General features: G+C 44.8%; 1 protein-coding gene across 3 annotated transcripts in view; it reads left to right on the top strand.

Annotated features, from left to right (window-relative positions):
- dchs2 (dachsous cadherin-related 2) overlaps positions 1-24,321 on the top strand; it is a 50,986-nt gene that overhangs the window by 6,776 nt on the left and 19,889 nt on the right. For all 3 annotated transcript variants that reach the window (XM_054778768.1, XM_054778769.1, XM_054778767.1), the window contains 17 exons: positions 1,169-1,342; positions 1,946-2,177; positions 4,080-4,319; positions 6,955-7,965; positions 8,041-8,228; positions 10,513-10,612; positions 10,695-10,864; positions 11,369-12,206; positions 12,662-12,901; positions 16,779-16,913; positions 17,244-17,453; positions 17,634-18,491; positions 19,461-19,568; positions 19,900-20,111; positions 21,075-21,226; positions 22,046-22,176; positions 22,245-22,534. In XM_054778768.1, the coding sequence (XP_054634743.1) occupies positions 1,169-1,342; positions 1,946-2,177; positions 4,080-4,319; positions 6,955-7,965; positions 8,041-8,228; positions 10,513-10,612; positions 10,695-10,864; positions 11,369-12,206; positions 12,662-12,901; positions 16,779-16,913; positions 17,244-17,453; positions 17,634-18,491; positions 19,461-19,568; positions 19,900-20,111; positions 21,075-21,226; positions 22,046-22,176; positions 22,245-22,534 (5,289 nt within the window). The remainder of the gene's footprint in view (positions 1-1,168; positions 1,343-1,945; positions 2,178-4,079; positions 4,320-6,954; positions 7,966-8,040; positions 8,229-10,512; positions 10,613-10,694; positions 10,865-11,368; positions 12,207-12,661; positions 12,902-16,778; positions 16,914-17,243; positions 17,454-17,633; positions 18,492-19,460; positions 19,569-19,899; positions 20,112-21,074; positions 21,227-22,045; positions 22,177-22,244; positions 22,535-24,321) is intronic.

Genomic DNA, 24,321 nt, shown 5'->3' with positions numbered 1-24,321 from the left:
ACTTGTCTCCCTGGTTGTTTGGATTTTTTTATTTCATGTTATGATGTGCTTTTTTTTGTCAAGAGCGATACCGCTGCTATGATTCACACTACGGACGTCCCGAGCCCATCTTCAGGATCAGGATCGGCTGCCGATCTGCTGTATTTTGAAGCTCGGATAATGTCAACTTCCACCATGAGATGGGGCCAATCTGGTTTCCGTATCACGTTCGTAACTCTGGGCCAAACCATGCAGACATGTCCTCGGTGTACCGTTGTGAAGTTAGTTTCACATTGGAAATTGGGCTCCGTAGCTACAGCGGTAGTGCTGCTGTGACATCGTGTGAGGGGAGCTCGCACGGGAAGTGCTGCTCTAAGCACTGGTCGTTTATTCTAGGGTCCGTCAATAAATTACTGTTGCGTTAAGAGAGTTTGTTTAAAAAAAGTCAGATATTCTAAATCACCACACAAATTGATCTGTAACCATGTCAGATGATTAATCCTACCCTAAAAGTATTGTGCACGCCCATTTTTTCCAATTTTATCTTTTATTGGATGGACTTTTATTTGGTCTTATTGGATTAGGGATCTGACTCAGAGGTTTGTTGCAAAGGTCAAACAATATTGTTGATCATGCTGTGTAATAAAAAAGTAAATTCAGCAATACTTTGGTTGCATTATTTTTATATTATTTTCGTTTATTTTTGTTATTTTTGCGATTGGCTGGCGACCAGTCCAGGATGTAACCTGCCTTTTGCACAAAGTCAGCTGTGGTAGGCTCTGTGACCCAAATGAGGATTAAGCGGCATAGAAAAAAGAAGGATGGATGGATCCAAAGCCAAAAAATGTGGATCGGGACATCCCTAATTTACACGGCATGGATTGACCTTATTGATGCTAGCTAGCACTTTACCATATTTGCTCATATAACCAGGAAGTCATTTCCACATCCACTTGTTGCTAGGCAGAATTTATAGGACACCGTCAAAATGGCAGCCCCTTTTGCCCAGCTGTGCGAGCAAAAAGTGCTTTAAGATGACACCAGCCTTTGGTGGGGCACTTTACACCCTGCCCCTAATGCCGATATGCAGTTGTACACCGTCTGTTACGTGGTTTTAAATCCACAGACAACATTTACACAACATTGCGTAGCCCTACTGAGGTTTCCACCTGCATGTCCTTTTTCGTAGGTTGTGGCCGAAGACGCAGACAGTCCAGAGTTCGGCACGCTGGTCTACTCGCTGTCTGACCAGAACCAGCTCTTCCACATCAACCCACACACTGGAGATCTGTGTTTCTCCCAGGAGATCGACAGAGACGCTGGACAGACGGTCCATGACATCCTGGTCACAGCCGAGGACCCGGTAACAAATTCACTTTCTGTCTTTTGTAACCAAAATGTAGTTAATTTGATCAAGTGAACTTATCATGTACAGCCAAGTTCCCAAAGTGGATACATGTAGCCCATATACGCGTATACAGTAAAAGTCTTCATTGCATTTGTAACGACTAGTTCCATGCAAAGCCTTAAAGCATAGTCAGTTGCGCTGTGCGCGCCCTGAACTTCATTATGGAAATGTGTTTTTCTACACTTACTTGTTGTTGTTGCTATTATTTTGTGATGGATTGAAAAGATATTTTTATGGCTTACGTTTTTATGTGTTGCCTTGACTTTGGCTGCAATGTCATTTCAATAATTGCTTTTGTTTATTTTATAATTAAAATGTAACGCAGAGAAGAACTGGAAGAAGATGTTAAATTGTCTTCAGTCTTTACAGGAATGAGTACCGAGGGTTCATTGACGACGTCAAACTGTGACATTTAGTAAAACGCATAGGTTCAGTTTGTCTAAAACCCTTGAGTTGTCTGATGTTTGCAACAAAATAGCATACGTTTGCAAAGACTAAGAAGATTTATAAAAATGTATGTCTTTTATTATGATCGATTTTTAACTTTCTGCTCTTCAGGGAGGCCTGAGCGCACAAACCTACGTGCACGTGGACATGGAAGACCTGAACGACAATGCTCCGGTGTTCAACCCTGAGGGCTACACCGGCAGCATCAGCAGCCACGCTCAGCCTGGCACTGAAATCCTCAATGTCATCGCCACAGACGCCGACTCTGGGAGCTTCGGTGGCGTCACCTACGGCATCCTTCCTGGCGACCTGTCCGCCTTGTTTGCCATCGACCCCCAAACGGGTAATCAAACAAACTGGATTGAAGTGGTCATTTCGTCTAGGTGTCGGAATTGCCGGATAAACAAGCGACTTAGTGCGTGTTAAGTCCAGCTGATATGATTGTTAGTGTCAGGCGCCGCACAGCAGGAAGCAGCGCAGACGCATCAACATATGGCGCAGGCGCTTGAGCCACAGCCAACACACATCTTGGCGACACATGGATTTCTACTTATAAGCATGTCGCATTAGCACAAAGTCTTTGAGGTGCAAAGTAAAGGCTAATCAAAACGTTCCTCTCTTGAACAACAACTAAAATAATTGGCCACTCAGTATAAAATGCCATTATTAAAATAAAATTGGAACTGACTGATACTATAATGCACTTTACAATAAAACACTCTTTTGATTTGAAATTTCCACATTGATTTAGCGAACTAAATAATTACTGCTCTTTGTTAAATAGAATAGCATTGCCGCTGATTAACCAAATCCAAAATAAAACTTGCCAACATGTTAAAAAGGTGTTAATTACTTAAAGAAACATTAATTGGATATATTTACAAGTTACTTTCCCAGAAATGTAATTTAATTAGTAACAGAATTACCTCTTCGTAAATGTATCGGAAATTCTGGTGTATGAGCAGCACCAACAAAATTTAGAGTGGCGTGCACGAGTTTGTGAGGACCAGTTGGCTATTTATTTGACAAGAGCAAATCATGAGCTATGAAAAAACTTACGACAAGCTTGTCAACCCATTGTAAATTGCAGGAGGCCATTAATCAATAAAACAGTTTGACTCACGGTTTCATCTTACAAACAACATTAAACTCATCACACAGCAACTTAACACTCAAACGTCATACCTCCAGAAATCTAGAAAAAGGTATGAATACGAGTTTTATATGAAAAACACATTTTAAAGTGTTCCCATAATGCATTTCGGTTGAGAAAACAATTTCATTGGAGGAAGATAGAAAATGGAGCTGCAATGCTGCACCAGAGGGAGCCCAAAGCAAAAAGGGAGAAGCTGCCGTCATTGCAGCGCCCCAATGAATGCGTTGCTCAGATGCAATGCCTTATGGGAAAACGTTAAAATGTATTTTTTTTTATTTCAAACTGATATTGGGACATGTTTGTATATACACTTTTGAGTATTAAGTTGCAGTGTGATGAATTTAGTACTGTTAGTAAAGCGTTCTTTGAAAAATGACACCGTGATTCAGACTGTTATGTTGTTACACTGGTATATAGACTGACCTCCAATGGGTTGATAGGCTTTTTGTGAGTGCACTGATAGCTCCTGATTGGCTCCTGCCAAAGAAAGAGCTATGGTTTTCTCACTGACTCGTGAGCGGCACACTAGTTAAACAATTAGTAGTAGTTGTGAAGTATAGGAGATGTCACAGGATTAGAATTTAACCATAAATTAGCCGCACCGCTGTGTAAGCCGCAGGGTTAAAAGTTTAAGAAAAAAGCAGTTGGTTATACACTGGAATTTACGCTAATTATTTACTAGAGAAAGTAATTACTTGGAAAAACCATCAAATATCTAATAATAAAAAAGAACTAATCTGAGAATCAAATCCTAGGATTGTCAGAATTTATTTGAAATATTGTCGTAATTCTGACTTTATTGTCGTAGAAAGTCAAATCCAAATTTTATGAAAAACAGATAATAAATTGACAATTAATAGTCGTAATTTTATAATTGAATGATTTCTGAGAACAAAGTCATAATTGAAAGTAAAAGTTAAGTAAAAATGATGACGAAGTCAGGTTTTTTTTTTTCTTCATAATATCCCAATTATTATAATTTTTATTTACTTTTTCTGTATTTCTTATTAGTCAAGGTGAAATATACTAATATAAGCTCAAGTATGAAACACTTAACAAGCATGAACTTGCCATGTTCCTCTTACATAGGGATTCTTTACCTGACGTCCACTCTGACCCACCTGGGGGGCGTGGCCAGCGTGAAGCTCACCATCAACGCGCAGGACGGAGGGGGCGTGAGCTCGGCCCGGCCGGCAGAGGTGACCGTTAACATTTTAGTGAGCGCTCAGGCTCCAGCCGTGTTCCAGAGGTCACGGTACACCTTCAGCGTGCCCGAGGACGCCACCCCGGGCACCAGCGTGGGGACTGTGCGGGCCACTACTTCCACGGGTAAGCTTGGTGCCTCTAGAAAGAGGTCCTGACATTTATATTATGACCATCACAATGTTTCTCACCCACCCAAGCAATGTGTCGTCCAGACATGAAAAGCTGCACTTTAATCTTTAATCCTCTTTAAGGATATGAACAGATGACAGATGATAGATGATCTTGCAGACAGGAAATATCCCTGCTAAACTTTTATGACGGCTGAAAGATTATTAACATTTTAGAACACAAACACAGTACAGAAGAAGCCCGTCACTCTCTTCTTTTGAGTATTAAATGTTCTCCTCAGCATCCTTTCGGGTGGCAGTGAAGCCGCGCCACAGTCGACAAGTCACGTGAGGTGTAATTAATGAATGAAGAGATTAAAGCCTCAATCAGAAACAACAGCGTGTGGCCACTTTGGCGGCTAAGGCGTCATTAAGCTCGTGTGTAAGCTTATAAGAGCTTGATGGCGCTGCACAAGGCCAACAAATACTCGGAAGGGATGTTTGGATCCTTGCGAATGGGCAGATCATTATATTACGTATGTGTGTGTGTGTATATGAATGGACAGACCGATCTTTGTGTGACAAAATAGACGATTACATTCTGTCTGAATGGACAGACAGATGTTTACATTATGTGTGCATATGAATGGACATTAACTGACATTTACGTGAATGGACTGGCAGATGTTTCCATTTACAAATGCACATGAAAGGACAGACAGATTGACATTATGTATGAATATGAATGGGCAGGCAGATGTTTACATGATGTACATATATGGATGGTCAAACACGTGTTTATGCAAATGGACAGACTGATCTTTATTTTGTGTACGTGAATGGACTGACAGATGTTTTCATTATCAGTGTATATGAATGGGCAGACAGATGTTTACATTGCAAGTGTATATGAATGGACAGATGTGCTTATGTGAATAGACAGACTGTGTGTGTGTGTGTGTGTGTGTGTGTGTGTGTGTGAATGGACAGACAAATGTTTACATTTACATGCATGTACTGTATGAATGGACAGACAAGTCTTTGTGTGACTAGATAGACGGATTCCATTATGTATGAATATGAAAGGACAGGCATTGTTACGTAAATAGAAAGACAGATGTTTACATTATGTGTGTATATGAATGGACAGACGAATCATTGTGTAACTAGATAGACAGATTATATTACGTATGTGCTGTACATGAATGGCTCCTCACTGAGCTACCACCTTATCGTGGTGGAGGAGTTTGCGTGTCCCGATGATCCCAGGAGCTAAGTTTTCGAGGGTTTTTATGCCCCTGGTAGGGTCACCCACGACAAACAGGTCCTAAGTGAGGGACCAGACAAAGAGTGGCTAAATAGACCTTTATGATGAAAAAAACATTGGACCACGTTTTCCCTTGCCCGGACGCAGGTCACCGGGGGCCCCCCTCTAAAGCCAGGCCTGGAGGAGGGGCACAATGGCGAGCGGCTGGTGGCCAGGCCTACACCCATGGGGCCCGGCCGGGCACAGCCCGAAAAGACAACATGGGTCCCCCCTCCAATGAGCTTACCACTCATGAGAGGGTCCAAAGGTGTCGGGTGCAGAGTGAGCTGGGTGGTAGCTGAAGGCGGGGACCTTGGCGGGCCGATCCTCGGCTACAGAAGCTAGCTCTTGGGACATGAAATGTTGCGCCCCGGTTTGTGGCCTGTATGTTGGAGTTTAACCGGTGAACAAGGGGGTAGTTTCCCTCCGCCTTCGGGTGGGGGGGAAGATCCTGACTGTTGTTTCTGCTTATGCGCCAAACAGCAGTTCAGAATACCCACCCTTTTTGGAGTCTCTAGAGAGCGTACTGGAGAATGCTCCCTCAGGGGATTTTCTTGTTCTGCTGGGGGACTTGAACAGTGAGACCTGGAGAGACGTGATTGGGAGGAAGGCCCCCCCGATCTGAACTCGAGCAGCGCTGTGTATTGGACTTCTGTGCTTGTCACAGATTGTCAATAACAAACACTATGTTCAAGCATAAGCGTGTCCACATGTGCACGTGGCAACAGGACACCCTAGGCCGCACTTCGATGATTGACTTTTTGGTCGTGTCATCGGACTTGCGGCCATATGTTTTGGACAGTCGGGTGAAGAGAGGGCCGGAGATGTAAACCAATCACCACCTGCTGGTAAGTTGGCTCCGATGGTGGCGGAGGATGCTGGTCAGACCTGGCAGGCCCAAATGTATTGTGAGGGTCTGCTGGGAACGACTGGCAGAGTCCCCTGTCAGAAGGAGTTTCAACTCCCACCTCTGGGAGAGCTTCGACCATGTTCCGAGGGAGGTGGCAGACATTGTTTTCTCCGTAGGGTAGCTGGGCTCTCCCTTAGAGATAAGGTGAGAAGCACTATCATCCGGGAGAGACTCTGAATAGAACTGCTACTCCTCCGCATTGAGAGGAGCCAGATGAGGTGGCTTGGGCATCTGGTCAGGATGCCTCCCGGACACCTCCCTGCGGAGATGTTCAGGGCAAGTCCAACCAGTAGAAGGCCTTGGGGAAGACCCAGGACAGGTTAGAGAGACTATGTCTCCCAACTGGCCGTAGAAGATGGATGGATGGATGGATGGATGTACATGAATGGACATACAGATCATTTCCACTCAATACGATCCTTGTTTTCTCCGCAGACTCTGTCGATTCAGTATCCTACAGAATCTCCTCTGGTGACCTTCCGGGTTGGTTTGCCGTCCATGCCACATCGGGCCAGATCATCAGCGTCAAACCTCTGGACCACGAGTCGCTGCCCTGTGCTCTGCTCTTCCTTCAGGCCTACACTGACTCCTCCCCCATCTACAGCACCACCCAAGTCAACATCACCATAGCCGATGTCAATGACGTGGCCCCCGTCTTCCCAAAACTGAGGGACGCCATCACAGTGTCCCAGAACACGCCCCCAGGAACTGTGCTGTTTATTGCTCATGCCCACGACTATGACAGCGGCGCCAATGGGAGGGTGTTTTACTATCTAAGAGGTCGGAGCTACAATGGTGCTTTTGTGCTTGATCCTGACCTCGGAACCGTCACCTTGAACCAAAGTCTACAGGAGGATCCTCGGCAAAGGTACGACCTGGATATTGTGGCTGAGGATGAAGGAGATCCTCCTCTGAGCGCCACGCTGACACTCACCGTTAACGTCGACCGCACCACTTCCTCAGATAGCCTCGCCTTCGAGACTTTGGTTTACCAGGTAGAGATAGGTGAGGGCTACCGCAAGGATTCCAGGGTCATCCAGGTGAGGGCGCACCCGAGCCGAGGAGCTTCCCAGTCGGCCATCACTTACTCCTTGGAGGACGAGAAGGCATTCCCTCCTGCTCCCTTTCGGATCCATCCCAAGACTGGTTGGTTGTATCTCTCGGACAATCTGGACTACGAGACGGAATCTACATATCATTTTGGAGTGTTAGCCACCGTGAAGGACACAAACGCTACAGCCACAGTGATGGTTCTGGTTCTGGATATCAACGACAACACTCCAGAATTCAGCAGTAATGTGTACTATTTCACGCTATCAGAGGGACTGCCCCCCCAAGGCCTAGTGGGACAAGTCAAGGCCACGGATAAGGACTCTGGCAAAAATGCCCAGCTGTCCCACATGCTGCTTTCGGATGGCAAGTTTTTCCGCATCAACGATAAAACAGGTACAATCACCCTGACGCCCTTTTCCGTGTTTGCAGCACACCCTCAACTTCCTGTTCCTGTGCCCCGCCCACTAGGTGAGATCATGAACTGGGTGGCATTGGATCGGGAGCAGCACAACCAGCACACCCTCAAAGTGATGGTCACGGACCAGGGAAGTCCACGTCTCAACGCCACCGCCATCGTCCACGTCCTGGTCACAGACATTAATGATAACGCACCACAGTTTACGCACCTTCCTGCTAGCAAGGAGCGCAACGTTCAGGTAGATGTTTTTGTTGAGAAAATGTAAGAACGCCTCTAATGGGCTTGAAATGAAACATGGTTTGTTATAGAGGTGGGGGTTCAGAATAAGCCCCAATTTCTAGTAGGAATGGGTACCATAAACGTTACTTTTATTGGCACCGACCGAATATCGTCGGTACTACCGAGCACCGAGTCACATAAAATGAAAAGGTACCATGTTTGGGTTCCTAAACACCAGTCTCTGTGGAGTGTCATGCCGCCGCTCCTCAGTGGTGGAGCTACGTGGTGGCCATCACTCTCCGGCCACCCCGCTGGCCATCTAGACATTTCAGGTATCCACTTACTGCCACACCTGTGTGAGTAATGGTCTCACCTTGGCCACCCCAATGAAACATCAACCTAAACACATTTGATTCACAAGAGATGAAGCCGAAGGTACGTAATTTTTGTATTCACAAATTGATTTAAATAGATTGAAAATCATGTGTGTATTTCGTTAGTCAGTGAAAAGTATACAACAATAACAGGTCGGTAGATACTGTAGTATTAAGAGTATGTGAGACAGAACATTCACATCCAACATCTTTATTCATACTTTATTTAGTGAAGTAAGCCTGGAATATCCATAGACAACAATTTACATGTAATCCAGCAATGAAAAATCATTTACTACATATAGGCCTGTCATGATAATTGATAAAACGATTAATCGAATGCCTGTTCCCTTTCCTTGTCTTGCTGTAAGCATACAGGCTGGATGACAAGACGGTTCACTCTGCTTGTGTCTGAGAGTATTGGTTGTATAGTCAAATTAAGAGAAAAAGTGAGCATTCTGTCAGCTATTCAGCGTCTTTGTCAAGGTACATGGAGGCGGGGACTAGCTACATAGTGATTGAATACACTGAGTGTTAGCTAGGCAGTTAGCAAGCAAGCAAGCGCTAATATGAATGAAAGCACAAAAGCCGAATGCCATAGTTCCTGTGTGGATGTGCTGTGGGGCATTGTTCCCGGCGGTTGGTACTTGTTGGGGCGTTTGATCGGTGAAGTGAATGCCTAGTGTCGGACAGCACAAGCTCGCTATACCCAGGGTATGTGAAGTGGTGACGTCACGCCATTCGTTAGTGCCGCAGTAGGCAGCTTCAGTGCCTCACACAGATACATTACACTTGAGTACCATCTAGTGGCTCAAATGTGACATGACTGTGATCATTGAACGATAAACTTAATGATAATATGGTCTAAAAAAGGTCGAAATTATTATTGACCAGCAAAATTTGTTATCGTGCCAGGCTGAACTACGTGGCAGACAATTTCTATTTAGTTAACTTAATCTACCCATTGGCAATTTATTTCTATGCTTCTCGGAAGCACCACAACCACACGACCCAAAGCTGAAGTCATTTAAACATAGTGATGGGTCCAGGAACATCGATGCTTCGGCGCATCGGCGCGTTTAAAGAGCGAAGCCCCGTGTCAGTGCGCATATCGCTTTAAGAAAAAATCACGTGGTCAATACATTGGCTGTTTCACTGGTCACTGTGTCACACAGAGTCTGACGCTCGTTTACAACGTTAATATAACCCGAACACATCAACAGCGGTGCAATTCCAAAACTATTGTAACTACTGTATTTCCAACTCACAAACGCGTCTTTTGTCCCTCCGTCGTCCGAACAACACTTACTCGTTGTCACTACACGACCGCGAGACGCATTCAGGGTCACTCCGAACATCACAAGAACGTCTTTATTATACGTCTAAATAAACAGAAAGACAAAGCAAAACAATAAGTGGATATTCTTATCACTCACTTTGTAACTCTAAATGCGAAAGTACAATTTGCTGCATTTAAGTATGCTCGGAAATCCCAGAAAATACACTGAAAATGTGAATTTAACTTAAATGACTTGGTGTGTTTGAACGCAACCCCTCATTGCTCATAACACCGTTAAAGTGTGATTCAAATGTTTATTAAAAAAACCTAGTGGTGGGTAGATTTTTTAAGACGTGTGGTATCTTTTAGCTTGATTGACATTTTCAGCTCATTTGGAGCTGTTAATACATTCAGATATATATAATACATTTATCTTTCTTTCTATAAAACACAGTAAAAATGGGTATATTTCAGACATAATTTCAAATGTTGATTAATCATGATTAATTCATTTGAAACCAATGATTAATCTAATTAAAAAGATGTCAATTTGACCACCGGTACCGATTCACATGTAGCGGGTATCGGTACCGTATTGGTTCAAATGTAAAGGGTACCCATCCCTAATTTCTAGTCTCCTTTATTTTCAGGTATCGGCTGGTATACCGACAGGATCGTTGGTGACAAACGTCTTTGCCAAAGACTCTGATGCGGGAGAAAACGGAACTGTCACTTTCACGTTGGTTACCCGTACGTTATTTCTTGACAGAATCAATACTGTATTGAATTTCGAGTGTATACAGAGTGTACTTTAAGAGTGTACTTTCTGTAGTTGGCGCCCAAGGTCAGCGGTTGGGACATTTCGAGATTGACGGTAAAAGCGGAGACATCAGGACGACGTCACTTTTCGAGCACAACGTGGGAGCCAGTTACACCCTGGAAGTGACCGCGCGTGACGGAGGAAGATCGCCACTAGAGGACGCTGCACTCATTCATGTACAGGTACAGCCTTTACTACTCTTCATTTACAGCATTTTTCATTTTTGTTCATTGAAAAAATATAATTAGATATGTTATGAAGAGTCTTGTGGATGATTTCTTAAGTAAATCAAGTTTTAAACCTTTGTCTAACTTTTTAATCAATAAGGGTGGACACATTTGTGTCAATTCCGTTAGCATACAGGCTACAAGGATATCCGACTACATGCCTTAAATGTTCCCTATTTAATATTAGTTTTGTGTGTTTTCCATAATATAACCTACAGTGTTGCGGTTTTGCTGTGACTGTACCATTTGCCTTTGTGTAGCATTAGCTTACAGTTGCTAGCAAGAACAGCGTAGAAGATGAGGATGATTCAGGAAATGTCCGCCATTTTGTTTTTTCTTACGTCACTGTTGTGAAAATAGCAGCAGATTTTAAGCTATGATGGGTTTAAGATGAAGTCAACATGACATAAGATATTGAAAATGTCTCCATTTAGATCAGTACTAATATGTCCTTTGCAGGTCCATGGAGACGAGGCCCAGTTTGGACATTCTGAGTCACCAGTCGTGAGACGTCTTTCGGTGAGAGAGGACGCACCGCCGGCCACTGTCATCGGCTCGGCCAGCGTCTGGGGTGAAGGGAAATTCCACTATTCCATCACGGAGGGAGACGGGAGCGTCCACTTTGGGATTGACGGCGAGTCCGGGGACATCTACGTCTGCCAGCCTCTGGACTACGAGTCAGCCGTACAGTTCACGCTCACGGTTCTTGCAGAGGACGAGTGCGGGACGGGGAACGTGACGGTACAGGTGTTTGTGACGGTGGACGACGTCAATGACCACGCCCCCTGGTTCCCGGATGAGCTGGTGACTTTTGGTTTAAGAGAAGATGCTGCTATTGGTTCGCTAGCGTTTGCCTTTCATGCGAGGGACGCCGATGGGACATACACTAACAGTGCCCTCCGCTACTCCTTAACCTTTCACCCAAGCCGCAGCGGGTTGTCTTCCAGCTTCCCCTTCCAAATGAACCCTCGCACGGGGAGCTTAACCGTGGCAGCGCCGCTGGACCGCGAGACAAGTCCCGCCTATGCCTTAACCGTGACCGCCAGTGACCAATCCGAGAGGCGGGATGAGCGAAGGTGCACGTCAGTGACCGCTTTGGTCTTCCTGCTGGACGTCAACGACGAGCGGCCTGTGTTTGTGTCAGCGGAGGCTGTCCAGGTGATGGAGGACGCGGCAGCCGGGAGTTTCGTGCATCATTTTGTGGCCACGGATGGAGACGAAGGGGACAACGGACTTGTCTCCTACGTCATCTTGGCTGGGAACACAAAGGGCTTATTCTCTCTGGAGGAGGACACTGGTAGGTCCAATTATTGTCCAATGTTGACTTACTTAGGAATCCTATCACCATTCCATACAATTACCTTGATTATTGACCATGTGCCTCAGCAGGAACCCTATTCATTTTGAAAGATATCCCAAAAAGAATGGCTGAGACTAAAGACAGAGGTACAGGAGGCAAGAACACAATGTATTTTGGCATGTCTTAGTTCCAGTCGAAGCTCAAGGGCACATGTTCCTTTTCCAGCATGACTATTTATTTTACTTTGTTACTTAAGTACTGTATGTCATTGCTTCAAACAATGGAAAGTTATGGATAATGTTAGCCCATGCAAGAACCCTATCAATTTTGACAGGTATCAGACACAGCATAGTGGATCTATCTATCTGTCTGTCTGTCTGTCTGTCTGTCTGTCTGTCTGTTTATCTGTCTGTTTATCTGTTTATCTGTTTATCTGTCTTGTCCTCACACAGGCCTCTTGCGGCTCTCGGCACCGTTGGACTTTGAGACGGAGCGTTTCCACCGACTGACGGTTGGCGCGGTAGACCGCGGCCGGCCTGCGCGCTCATCCACCCAGACGCTGACGGTGGACGTGGTGGACGTCAACGACCGACCGCCGGTCTTCAGTCGGGACGTCTACGCTGCCAGCGTGTCCGAGAACAGGGAGCCTGGAGAAGCGGTGGTCAGGGTGTCTGCCACTGACGAGGATTCAGGTTGTTTTTAGGGGCCACATGCACAAGTGACTCAAACGTGGCAAAAAACAAATGTGTCCTGTATCAAGAGCTGAACAAACATTTAGCATGATCTTCCTTGACCCATTTCCACTAAACCTTTCATACAAGTCATTCAGAACGAACCCCATACAATTCATTTTTGCCACACTCCCAACATAACTTCTTACGAGTCAACGTAACTTTACATTGTGCTAAACTAGGGGTGTCCAAAGGTTTTTTCAGCAAGGGCCACATAGTAAAAAGTGAAAGAATGCAGCTTTGCCACTTTAATATTTTGTAAAGCAGCACATGTAGACACATGTGCCATTTTTACTGTTGTTTCTTATTTAAATTTTCCAAAGATTTCAACTTTCTTCTGAAATAGTCTTTGTACATTTTCCTTTAATAATATTATGACTTTATTCCCCTAATATTTTTACTTTATTTCCATAATATTTTGACTAGCCTAATTAAAAAAAAAATACTAATGTTTTGTTCCTCATATTTTATTTATTATTTTTCCGCTATGCTACTAAAATGGCATAATTATTCCTCATAATATCAATACCTTATTCTCATAAAATTGTGATTATTTTTCTCATTAAAATACAACTTTTCCTCTTGATATTTTGACTTTATTCTCACTAAATTACAGCTGTTTTTTCAAAATATTTCAACTTTCTTCCTTTACATTTTCTTCTCGTAATTATTACTTAATTCCCATAATATTTTGACTTTATCCACATTGCATTATTCATTTTTCAAAAATTCCGTTTTGGTTGTTTTTCATATTTCAACTTTTAAAAAACATCTTTTTCTCTAATATTTCAAGTTTATCCTACTAAAATGATGTTATTATTCCTCATGATAGTACAACATTATTTTTGTATAATTCTGACTTTTTCTCATTAGATGAAAATGTTTTGTTTTCATATTTTGACTCTATTTTTGTAAAATTACTGCAGATCTTTCCACTTTTGATGTTGTTGAGTTTTTTTGTTAAATTATATTTGCAGAATGTGCCACAGGCCAATTAAAAAACAGCTGCGGGCCACAAATAGCCCCTGGGTTGCCTTTTGGACACCCCTGCGCTAAACGTTGCTAAATGAAAATAATTCTGCTAGGAAGGCATTGTTGCAGTCTTGTGTTGTCTCAGCCTCAATAGAGTCCTCATTGAAAGAATAGCAACATTTTAAAGTGCATGCAGAGCTAGATAAAGCTGCTGGATGCTCACCACTCATGATGCTTCAAAAGCAGCTACTGTCATCTTGTGGTGTTCTTAAAAAAAATAATTTAAAAAAATCATCAGGAGGTTGCCTACAGCCACAACTGTTGATGCCAATGCTTTATGACCGGGTGCTAATTACAGACCCTGGCGGTTTTGCTTTTGTAGACCAAGTAGCTGATTTCATGGATAAAATACTATTAATACCGTTATCATTTATTCTATTGATTATAGTCTTTTACAGTGTTCTTGTCATTTCCCATGAAACTCCAAAAAATTGCTTCAAACCCAGTTGTGCGTATTTAAAATGCTAAATTTCTACCTAAGAAAATAATTTCTGTATGTTTACAATTTGTTGTTTATTTTGGCACCTTTTTCATAGGGGTGCGGCCAGTATGAGGGAATGATGACGTCATACCAGTAAATTTGATAATGTTAAAAGTTGCTCCGATAACCGATCATTTAAAAAAAACGCTCCAATGAGGGGAGAAGACCTCTGTGATGTCACACCGCCTGCTTGGAGCGTGTGCCTGAATACAGTGCACCTTGCTGGGCCACACCAGGTGGCTCCTCCCATTCAATACTCCGGTTCTCCTGACCTCCGAAGCGGCACATCGGCTGCTCGGCGCATGTGTCCGAATATAGTGCACTTTGCTGGGCCACGGCGGGTGGCTGCATCCGCTCTATTCTCTGGTTCTCCTGATAGCAGTGATGTGTTAGTAGTAATGGCATGATACTTGATTAGGACAAATCAACAGGTACACTTGGCCACATCCTAATTACCTTACCTCCAGGTGTGCACAAACTACAGTGAAATCTTAAAAAAAAAAAAAAAGTAAAAAGTTATTGGTATCATATCGGTACTGAGAAGCAGAAAGTTATCGGTATATGTTTGAAAAAAATGATATCGTGCATCTCTAGTATTGTTGATGTCTTGTGTGATATTTTCTCTTATTATGTTTACTATCTTAGGTAATAGGAGTGTAAAGGTGACCATAGGGGTGTTGTTTCATGTCTAGAGGGCTCTAATAATGTTAAAAAGCGTGTTTAGAAAGCAATCCATGCTTTCATCAGCACAAGACTGGACTACTGCAACGCACTTTACGTTGGCCTGAGCCAGACCTCAATTTCGCGTCTGCAGTTGGTCCAGAACGCTGCTGCCCGGTTTTTAACAAACACGCCCAGACGTGAGCACATCACCCCGGTGTTGTCATCACTCCACTGGCTTCCAGTTCGTTTTAGAATCGATTTTAAAATTTTAGTATTTGTTTTTAATGCCATTAACGGCCTTGCTCCGTCGTACTTGTCGGAGCTTTTAACTATCCGCAATCACGGCACGGCCCTCCGTTCCTCGGGACAGCTTCTGTTAGAAGTCCCACGGGCAAAATACAAACAGTGGGGCGAACGCTGTTTCTCCGTCACTGCTCCCAGACTGTGGAACAAACTGCCCACTGACATTCGCACCACTACTGAAGTCGGCCTTTTTAAATCGAAATTGAAAACTCATTTTTTTAGACAGGCGTTCAACACCGACTAGGGCGGTCTTGTATTTTATGCATTTTTAGTTCTTGTTGACTCCCATTTTATGTACTTTTAAAGGCTTTTAGCACTCTGCAGCACTGAAGCATTTTCTTATAGAGTTTTTATTCTGTGTTTACTTTGTGTTTATGTTTTATGCTGTGTTCTTATGTTTTGTCTTATTGTGAAGCACTTTGGGAGCCCGTGGGCTATTGTAAAGCGCTATATAAATAAACTTTGATTGATTGATTGATTGATTAGAAGGCCGTAAACAGGTTTTCTATGCTCTAGCCACGAAAATATTCTATTTCTAAATAAGGACTTTGCCGGAATTCACTTATCACAGTCTGGTCTGGAACCAGTTAACCGCCATGGATTGCTATCAGTCATTATTACGATGCATTACCGTAATTCAAATTTTTTACATTTATTATAGTCTTTTTAGTCTGTTCTTGTCATTTCCAGCTAAAGAGACCCATATAAAAATTGACTTCAACCCCAAATTTGCATGTTTAAATTCCCAAATTTCTACCCGAAAAATAGTTTCTGTATGTTTAAAAAGAGTTTGTCTTTGGTGCCTTTTTCAATATTCTGTATCATCATAATTATAGTTAATTATAATGTGATATGATTTTATTTCTCATATTATAGTTATTATATTATACTATGATACCATTGATACCATACCCGTACATCGCTCCTGAACTCCCTCGTCTGACCTCTTTGACTACACGCGTCTGCCGTGCTTATTTTAGCATGCTAAGCGCAGCGGCCTTTTAAAATCTCGTTTATTTCGTCTCCCGCCGCTGACAATGCTTCTCTGTTTCAATGCTGCTGCCTAGACGAGTGGGGGTGAGGGGAGTGTGATACAGGAGGGGTTCTAACATTCTTGGGGGAGAGAAGCGTCCAAGAACAGCAAGCAGGTGGCTCCTCGGGGAGATCTCAAAGGTCTCATGATGATTTCTATAATCCGAGCCACCTGTGCCAATAAACTGGTTGTTCTACTCCTGGACGGGCAGATCAGGCCCGATTGGATAGCGCCCCCCGAAGGCGACTGTTGTCATCACCATCACCATCACACCAAGAGACATTTGTAATATTTTGCTCACAACGTTTCATGATTGTGTTCCTCAGAGGATAACGCTGTGGTGTGGTACAGTCTGTTGCCTGGACCGGGCTACGAGTTCTTCAGCATCAACCCGTACAGCGGACTCATCAGCACCTCCTCTTTCCTGGACAGAGAGCAGCAGCAGCAGTTCACTCTCAGAGGTAGGACCCCCTCCCCCCCTCCCCCCTCCTTTTTTAACTGTGTTACTGCATTGGAAGCGTTCAGCAGGGATAAAGTGCTTTCAGATGTTCTATCAGAATATTAGTCCAGTCAGCAGCACGGTGAACAATTCCACCTGATAATGAAGTAATAACAGGAAAGGCCGAATCACCCCAAGGTGTGCCACAATCAAGTTAGGTTTTCCACCGGAGAGAAATTGTTACATATGAGGAGAAGAAGTGAAGGCAAAGATTAAATGTGTCCAAAAGTGAAGGAGGTTAAGCTGCTAATAAAATGTTTTAAAAATCTTTGTTTTTGATTCCCATCCTCAGTCCAGGCTCGGGACAGCGGCGCCCGGCCTCTATCGGGCACCGCCACGGTGCACTGCTCCGTGCTGGATGACAACGACAATCCCCCGGACTTCATGCAGTCCTTCTTCCAGATCAGCTTGCCGGAAAACCTGCCCCCCGGGGTGGTTCATACTGCTCAGGCCTACGACCCGGACCGAGGAGAGAACGGCACCATTCACTATTCCATACAAGGTCAGACCCCAGCAGGAAATGTTCTGTTTGAGTTTGCATGTTTAGCGTGGCATAGACAGGAACAGGAAATAGTGAAGAGGCGTGGTTGGCAAGCCCTAAGTGATGTAGAAACACAGTAGAATCAATCACGCACCCGGCAAAAACAGGCTGATTGCATTGTAGTTATTGTTTTGTTTGTAGGCGAGGACTACAGAGGTGTCTTCACTATCGACAGCCACTCGGGCGTGGTCAGGACCATGCAGGTCCTGGACCGTGAGGACAAGCAGAACTACACGCTAACCATACACGCCCGTGACGGCGGCGCCAGCCCTCTTAGCTCCATTATGCAGCTCCAGCTGGTCCTTCTGGACCGCAACGACAACACCCCCACCTTCACCCGCAAGAGCTACCACGCGTCCCTCAGCGAGGGTCTCTCAGCCGGAGTCCAGGTCCTGAGCGTCACCGCCCTGGACCCCGACGAGGGGTCCAACGGGGATGTCGCCTACTCGCTGACAGAGGACAGCAGCCAGGGCGCCTTCTCCGTTGACGTATCCACAGGCATGATCCGGACCACAAGGGCACTGGACAGAGAGAGTCGGGCCCAGTTCAGCCTGAGGGTGGTGGCTACAGACGGCTGCACTCGAGGACCACTCAACTCCTTTGCGTCAGTCACCATACAAGTAGAGGACGTCAACGACAACGTGCCCCTGTGTGAGAATCCCATCGACACTTTCATCTCCACCAGGACACTTCCAAACCACATCCTCACCACGGTGACAGCGACGGACGCGGACCGGGGTCCGAATGGAACCGTCAGATTCTCCCTCTCGCACGATGGGAATCTCTTCGACATCAACAGCGAGTCAGGAGACATTTCACTGAGACGGCGGGTGAGGGCGGGTTTGTCCGTCAAGAAGCTTCAGGTGCAGGTTTCAGACAGAGGACTTCCTGCTTTGACCTCCAGCTGCTTGGTGTTTGTCCACTTGAAAGGAGAACCTGAGGGTCTGCAGTTCGCGCACAAGGTGTACAACGCCACCATCCAGGAGAACAGCAGGGCGGGTAACTCCGCTGTCCTTTTTACTAATCCTGCCAAAGATGTTAGTTTTTTTGGCCAGTATGTGGCCCTTGCTGGAAAACGTTTGGACACCCCTGCTCTGGACACTCTAGACATGAAATAACACCCCTATAGTCACCTTTACACCCCTACTACCCAATATAGTAGACATAATAAGAAAAAGTAAGACATAAATAAGACTCGTGTGCTCATGTGTGTTGCTGTAAATGTGTTCCCGTGCTAGGGGAGCACGTGTGAGGGTACGGACAGGAAGTGAGGTCGAGGGTTCAGAGTTGAGTTTCGGCATGGGTTACAACTCCGACCGTGTTAGGGATTATTTTGTGAGATGATTCAAACCTGCGGTAAAAGCCTGTTGCTCTGGGCGATCACGTCTGGTGCTTGTTTCTTGCCCAACATCACAAGATTCCTAATGACACCTAGTGGCCACTTTAGATTACCACATATCATCACAACCTCTTTGAATGCGTCTTCTGAATGCCTTATGTTTGGATTTTATTTCATTTAGCCATTGTTATGCTTAATTTAGCCAAAAAAATGAGTACAATTTGCTTAAATATGCATATTTTTGCAAAGCATGATTTATTAATAATAAACAATGCTATTATTGTATTACTACTAGTATTACGATACTAACAATAAGCAATACAATTTTAGGCTAATTTATAACCCGCAAAGCATGCTGGGAAGCCCACACACACACATTTCCCAAACAGAAAGCTACCCAGCATGCCTTGCCAGGCCTTTTCATGATGGACACTTTTAGTTCTGGTTTATTTGTCAAAATCAGGATTGTCCCACACTCAAGTTACCCCCTCCAATAACATTTTCATTGCAGTTTTTGTTTGTTATGTTATGTTTTCCCCACTTACGGTACGCACGTGAATGCCCAACAATACTTGACAGTATTATAGCGGTACTATTTAATTAAGAAATACCTTTTTATTTTGTTCCAGGCACGTGGATCACAACAGTTGATGCCAGCGACCCAACCAGCAGCGGACAAGGAACATCGTACTCCATATTCAGCAGTGATAACGTCTTTTCCATCGACCGCCACACAGGTAGCAAACATACAGCGCTGGCGCTAGCGCCCCTCACAGATGGCTTCCTTATGCGGCCTCTGCTCTGAACTTTGCTAATTTCACATTTAATCAGCCATTTTATTTTCCACAAAAACATCTTTGCCAGAAAATATCTGCTCCGTCTTTGCCAAGAGGCTCAAATGAGCTGCCTCATCTCGCGGCGTGTACCGTACACAAAATTGTTTCCATAAGACGGCCTGCCAGGCCCACTAGATCATGCTCCCACAACCAGATACTCTTGTTTTTATTGATTAAACTTCCCCGAAACTGTCCACAGATCGTTCCAAGGCTTATTTTCTGAATGTGTTAGGTGAGATCCGAGTGCAAAAGGACCACGCGCTGGACTTTGAGGTGAGCCCTCGCATGGAGCTGTTGGTCCTGGCGGACAACGGGGTGCAGACGGCTCACTGCAAGGTGGTCGTCGGTCTACAGGACGCCAACGACAACGCCCCCCTGTTTGAACAGGGCGCCTACAGGAGCGCTGTGTGGGAGGGGCAAGTGCACAACACCTACATCATGCAGGTAGGGACGACTGCTGAGGTTGCCTCAAGTTTTTTCCTTTATCCGTTTTGCCCAGAGACAGCCGAAAGTGGTGTCACACCTTGAATCAGATGGCACATGACCTGGTTGTGTCGCATGTTCTCATCTTGACCCTGACTTCCTCATTCCGTTCGAGCTTTTCCTTGCCTCTGTCACCAAAGTGCGTGGGGGTTAATTTGGTAACTTCTTAGCATGTTAGCATTACTATGACACACCTGTCACGGTTTAGCATGGTGGTGATGCTGGCGACGACCCCAGGCTGCAGAGACGAGACCCAACGCAGGTAAAAATGTAAATATTTACTGAACGACAGGGATCCACCTACTGACAGGCACAAATAATGCTCATTGAAGCAATGCACCAACAAACACAGAAGCATCCAGATGAACTAAATAGAAGGCAAACTAAAATGAATAGCAGGTGTGAGTGACAAAAGAAGAGAAAAGTGGACAGAACACACTGCAGGACAAAACAGGAAGCACTACAAAATAAAAGCATAGAACAGGAACTAATACACAAAACAGGAACATTGACGAACTGTCACTTAGGCTACAACAAAGAGCGTGGCGGCACCACCTGCATTGCAACAAAGCTGCGGACAGTTTTCAGCATTTAGACAAACGACAAAGGTCTGGTTTTCAAGAAGTTCTGTTTTGGCGATAACCTTGCGTTCTACGCCGCTCTGGTTCCATTTGGTCCCCAGCTTCTGGTTGTCACGTCAGAGAATCGGCAGTCATTTGGGTTGTAGGTCCGAACCCGCGTTTTCAGGCCCCCAAAACTACAACCGTCATGTGAACAAACAACTCTGTCTTCAACCATTTTAATAAAAACAAAGGAATTCATTGTTTATGCAGTCTGTTAGTTAGCTTTGCTTCAGGTTGATCTCGTCGTGTGGATTAGCGATGCTTACAACTAAGATGAACGTCTTTCCTTAACCCGGTGCAGGTGTTCGCCTCCGATGCCGACAGCGGGATGAACGGACAGATGGACTTTTCAATCGTGTCTGGGAACCATAACGACGCTTTCATCTTGGACTCCGTTCGTGGGATCCTGGCTACCAACACGCTGCTGGACCGTGAGATCACGCCATGCTACGAGTACGCTAACACCTTGCAGCGTGTTGTTCCTGATCCTGTTGTGGTTCACTGTGACCAACAGAATAGATGCCATGTATCACAAACAGCAACATAGCATTAAGGAGCGGGACAGGAGCACACAAACGTTAGCAATACTAGCATAGCATATGTGAGATAAAGTGCTAGCATTACATTTTAACAGCAGCATCATGCTGGGTTTGACTTAGCTGCCTTGCAGTAGGCTACATCTCCCAGCCAGCGACGGACTGGTAATCTGTGAGTTCTGGAAAAGAACGGCCGTCCAGTCTACAGCCGACAATTGGTCTTTTTTTTTTTTTTCGGTCTACTGGCCCTGTCTAACAGTCTAACACCTAGGCCTACCAGCAGATGGCGCTGTAATGATCATTTGTCAGTCAAACATAGGCCTACATTCTGTCAAAAAGCCAACAAAGAAGACACAAGTGTTTTGGAAATGGTGAGTAGAAAACGCAAAGAAAAAGGTGGATGGCAGAAATTAAAAGAGAAAAAAACAAAGTTATTGGAGAATGAAGCTTCAAAATGTAGGAATACTGAAAAAAATAGTATGTGTAGGTTTTCAATTATTTCAAAACCATATAGAAATACCCCCCCCCCTTCCGGCCGTCCACGGCGTGCCCCGGTTGGTGGGTGGGCCTATTTGGGGAAAAAGTCCAGGGCCTTTTTTTGGTCCCAGTCCGACCCTGCTCCCAGCTGACTGACAGATAGTTGGCAGAGTGGCAGGCATCATTTTATGATATGTAGCGAAGCCTGCTTTTTTCCCTTCATCATCAACAAAGTCTACTGGTTGTCCTCACATTGCAGGCTGGTCGTGCAGGCCGCAGACAGAGGGAATCCTCCGCTCAGCAGTACCACTACCATCAGGGTCCGAGTGGTGGACATCAATGACAACATCCCCGCCATCCCCCCCATGGAACCTGTGCTCATGGCCGAGAGTAAGATGGGGGCGTCAAAACTACAAGGCCTCTCGCTGTTGATCCTCACATCTTCTGTTGTGCTCCAGATCTTCCCGCGGGATCCGTGGTCACCCAGGTGACGGCCAACGACGTGGACCTGAACCCCGCCATCGTCTACAGCTTCTCCCACAACGCCAGCACCCACGGCCCCTTCGCTGTGGACCCGTACACCGGCATGGTCACGCTGACTCAAGCTCTGGACTTTGAGGCGGAGAACACAGAGTACAACCTGACCGTCTGGGCGTTCGACTCCCTCCACCAGAGCTCCGGACAGGTCCGAGTTCAAGTGCTGGATGTCAACGACCACGCACCTGTCTTTGCACAGGTGTCATACCAGGTACAGTACACAAAAGATGACGTAAAAAGAAAGGATTTCCTCATGTGGTTGGTATTTATTTACTCAACTGCAGAGAGTACCAGGCTATTTGGGGTAAAGGTTGTTTTTTTTGGGGAAATAGAAATAATCGTTTCTGGTGTCAAGCCGTTGCCATTGTAAAATCTTTATTAACTTTACAGGCAATGTTTTAGGTAACATTTTAGCATTCCAAAAATAAAACTTTTTTTTGATGAATTAGAATTCTAAAGTGAACGGATCAATTTTCTTACATTAACTGTCACACAAGTATAAAAATGTAACCATGTGAAATGTCAAAACACGCATTCTTATGTAACGGATGCCAGCTGGTACGGCTGTGCCAAAGTACGTTGGTAAACCTAACTCCATGGCAACGCACAACGAGGTGACAGCTCGGATTTATAGCTTGCTGGCTACCACTGCTCAGCTCTCATTGAGCCGTGTCCTGCCGGGTCCAGGGGTTCGAACCTGGGCAAGGATGCAGGGCTGGCAGGACCATGTTTGTCACACTTAGGTAACGACAGTTGTTCATTTTTCGGGACACGTAGCAGCTAAGAAGTAACCAAAATCTAGCTGGTAGCTAGTTAGCATCCAGTGCAGTTAGCCCAAGTGGTGGGACTTTGCCGTCACTCAATCATTGCCGCAATCATTTGTTTTATTTACAACTACTATTTACTTTTTTTGGTTTGTTTTCATATGTGTCATTTATTTCTTCATTTACAGTCAAACTTTGGTTTTCATACGCCCCAGTTTGCATCGAAAATTTGCGCTAAAATGTTACACAGTCTTGGTTTTTGTAAAATATCATGCGTAACATACTGGTGCCCAAATGAAGTGCCCAAACAAAGCACCCTGCGTGTTGCTGGCTGTGCATTTTTGGAGTGTGACTGCTAAATAACACACCATGGGGCCACAGAAAGTTGTGAGTGGCAGCAATTTCATAAAGAAGGTGAGAAACGCGATTGAATTCCATGGCACCAGGATGTACGGGAAGTCCACATCAAAAATAAGTTCCATTCATTTCTCATTTATCATGATGCCACATTGTTTTCTGCATGTAAAACGATAATGATTCTCCACAAAGTGTATTTTTGTTCACATTTTTGATTGTCTGGAATACATGACTTGGATTTACATTATTTCCTATGGGAAATATTTCCTTGGTCTGGACTGCTTGGTACAAATTAATGAAAACCGAGGTTCCACTGTACTTATTTGGAACGCGGCTTCTGTAAAACGTAGGTCACAACTAGACGCACGATTTTTTTGGCCGTGCGATTTTGGCGTTTCCCAAATCGCTGTGTTTTTTTTTTTTTTGTTCGTGAAGAATGTAGTTGTGGTGACCGTGAAGGAGTAACATCTTGACACACATGGAGGACCTATGAAATATGTGAACGTGCATTGGCCGCACTCATTGCGTATGTGCACGGCACACAAGTATGACTCATGACAAAATTGAAAACCAGACACCAGCAAAATGTACAATAGATGTGGGCGGCAGTGGTTCAGGTGGTAGCGCAGGTCGTCCAGAAACAGGAAGTTTGGCGGTTCGATCCTTGCTCCCTCCCTCCACCCAACCACTGTCGTTTTGTCTCTGGGCATGAATGAATGTTTGGAGGTGGTCGAAGAGGCCGGAGGCGCGAATTGCAGCCACGTTTCTGTCAGACTACCCCAGGGCAGCTGTCGCTACAGATGTACATTACCACCACCAGTGTGTGACTGAGGAGTGAAAGAACAATGGGTGTGAAGCGCTTTGTGCACCTTGAAAA

This window comes from Dunckerocampus dactyliophorus, chromosome 6, assembly GCF_027744805.1.
Source record: "Dunckerocampus dactyliophorus isolate RoL2022-P2 chromosome 6, RoL_Ddac_1.1, whole genome shotgun sequence".
NCBI classification, from domain to species: domain Eukaryota; kingdom Metazoa; phylum Chordata; class Actinopteri; order Syngnathiformes; family Syngnathidae; genus Dunckerocampus; species Dunckerocampus dactyliophorus.
The sequence above is the reverse complement of the archived record's forward strand: the minus strand, read 5'-3'. Positions and strand labels throughout refer to the sequence as shown.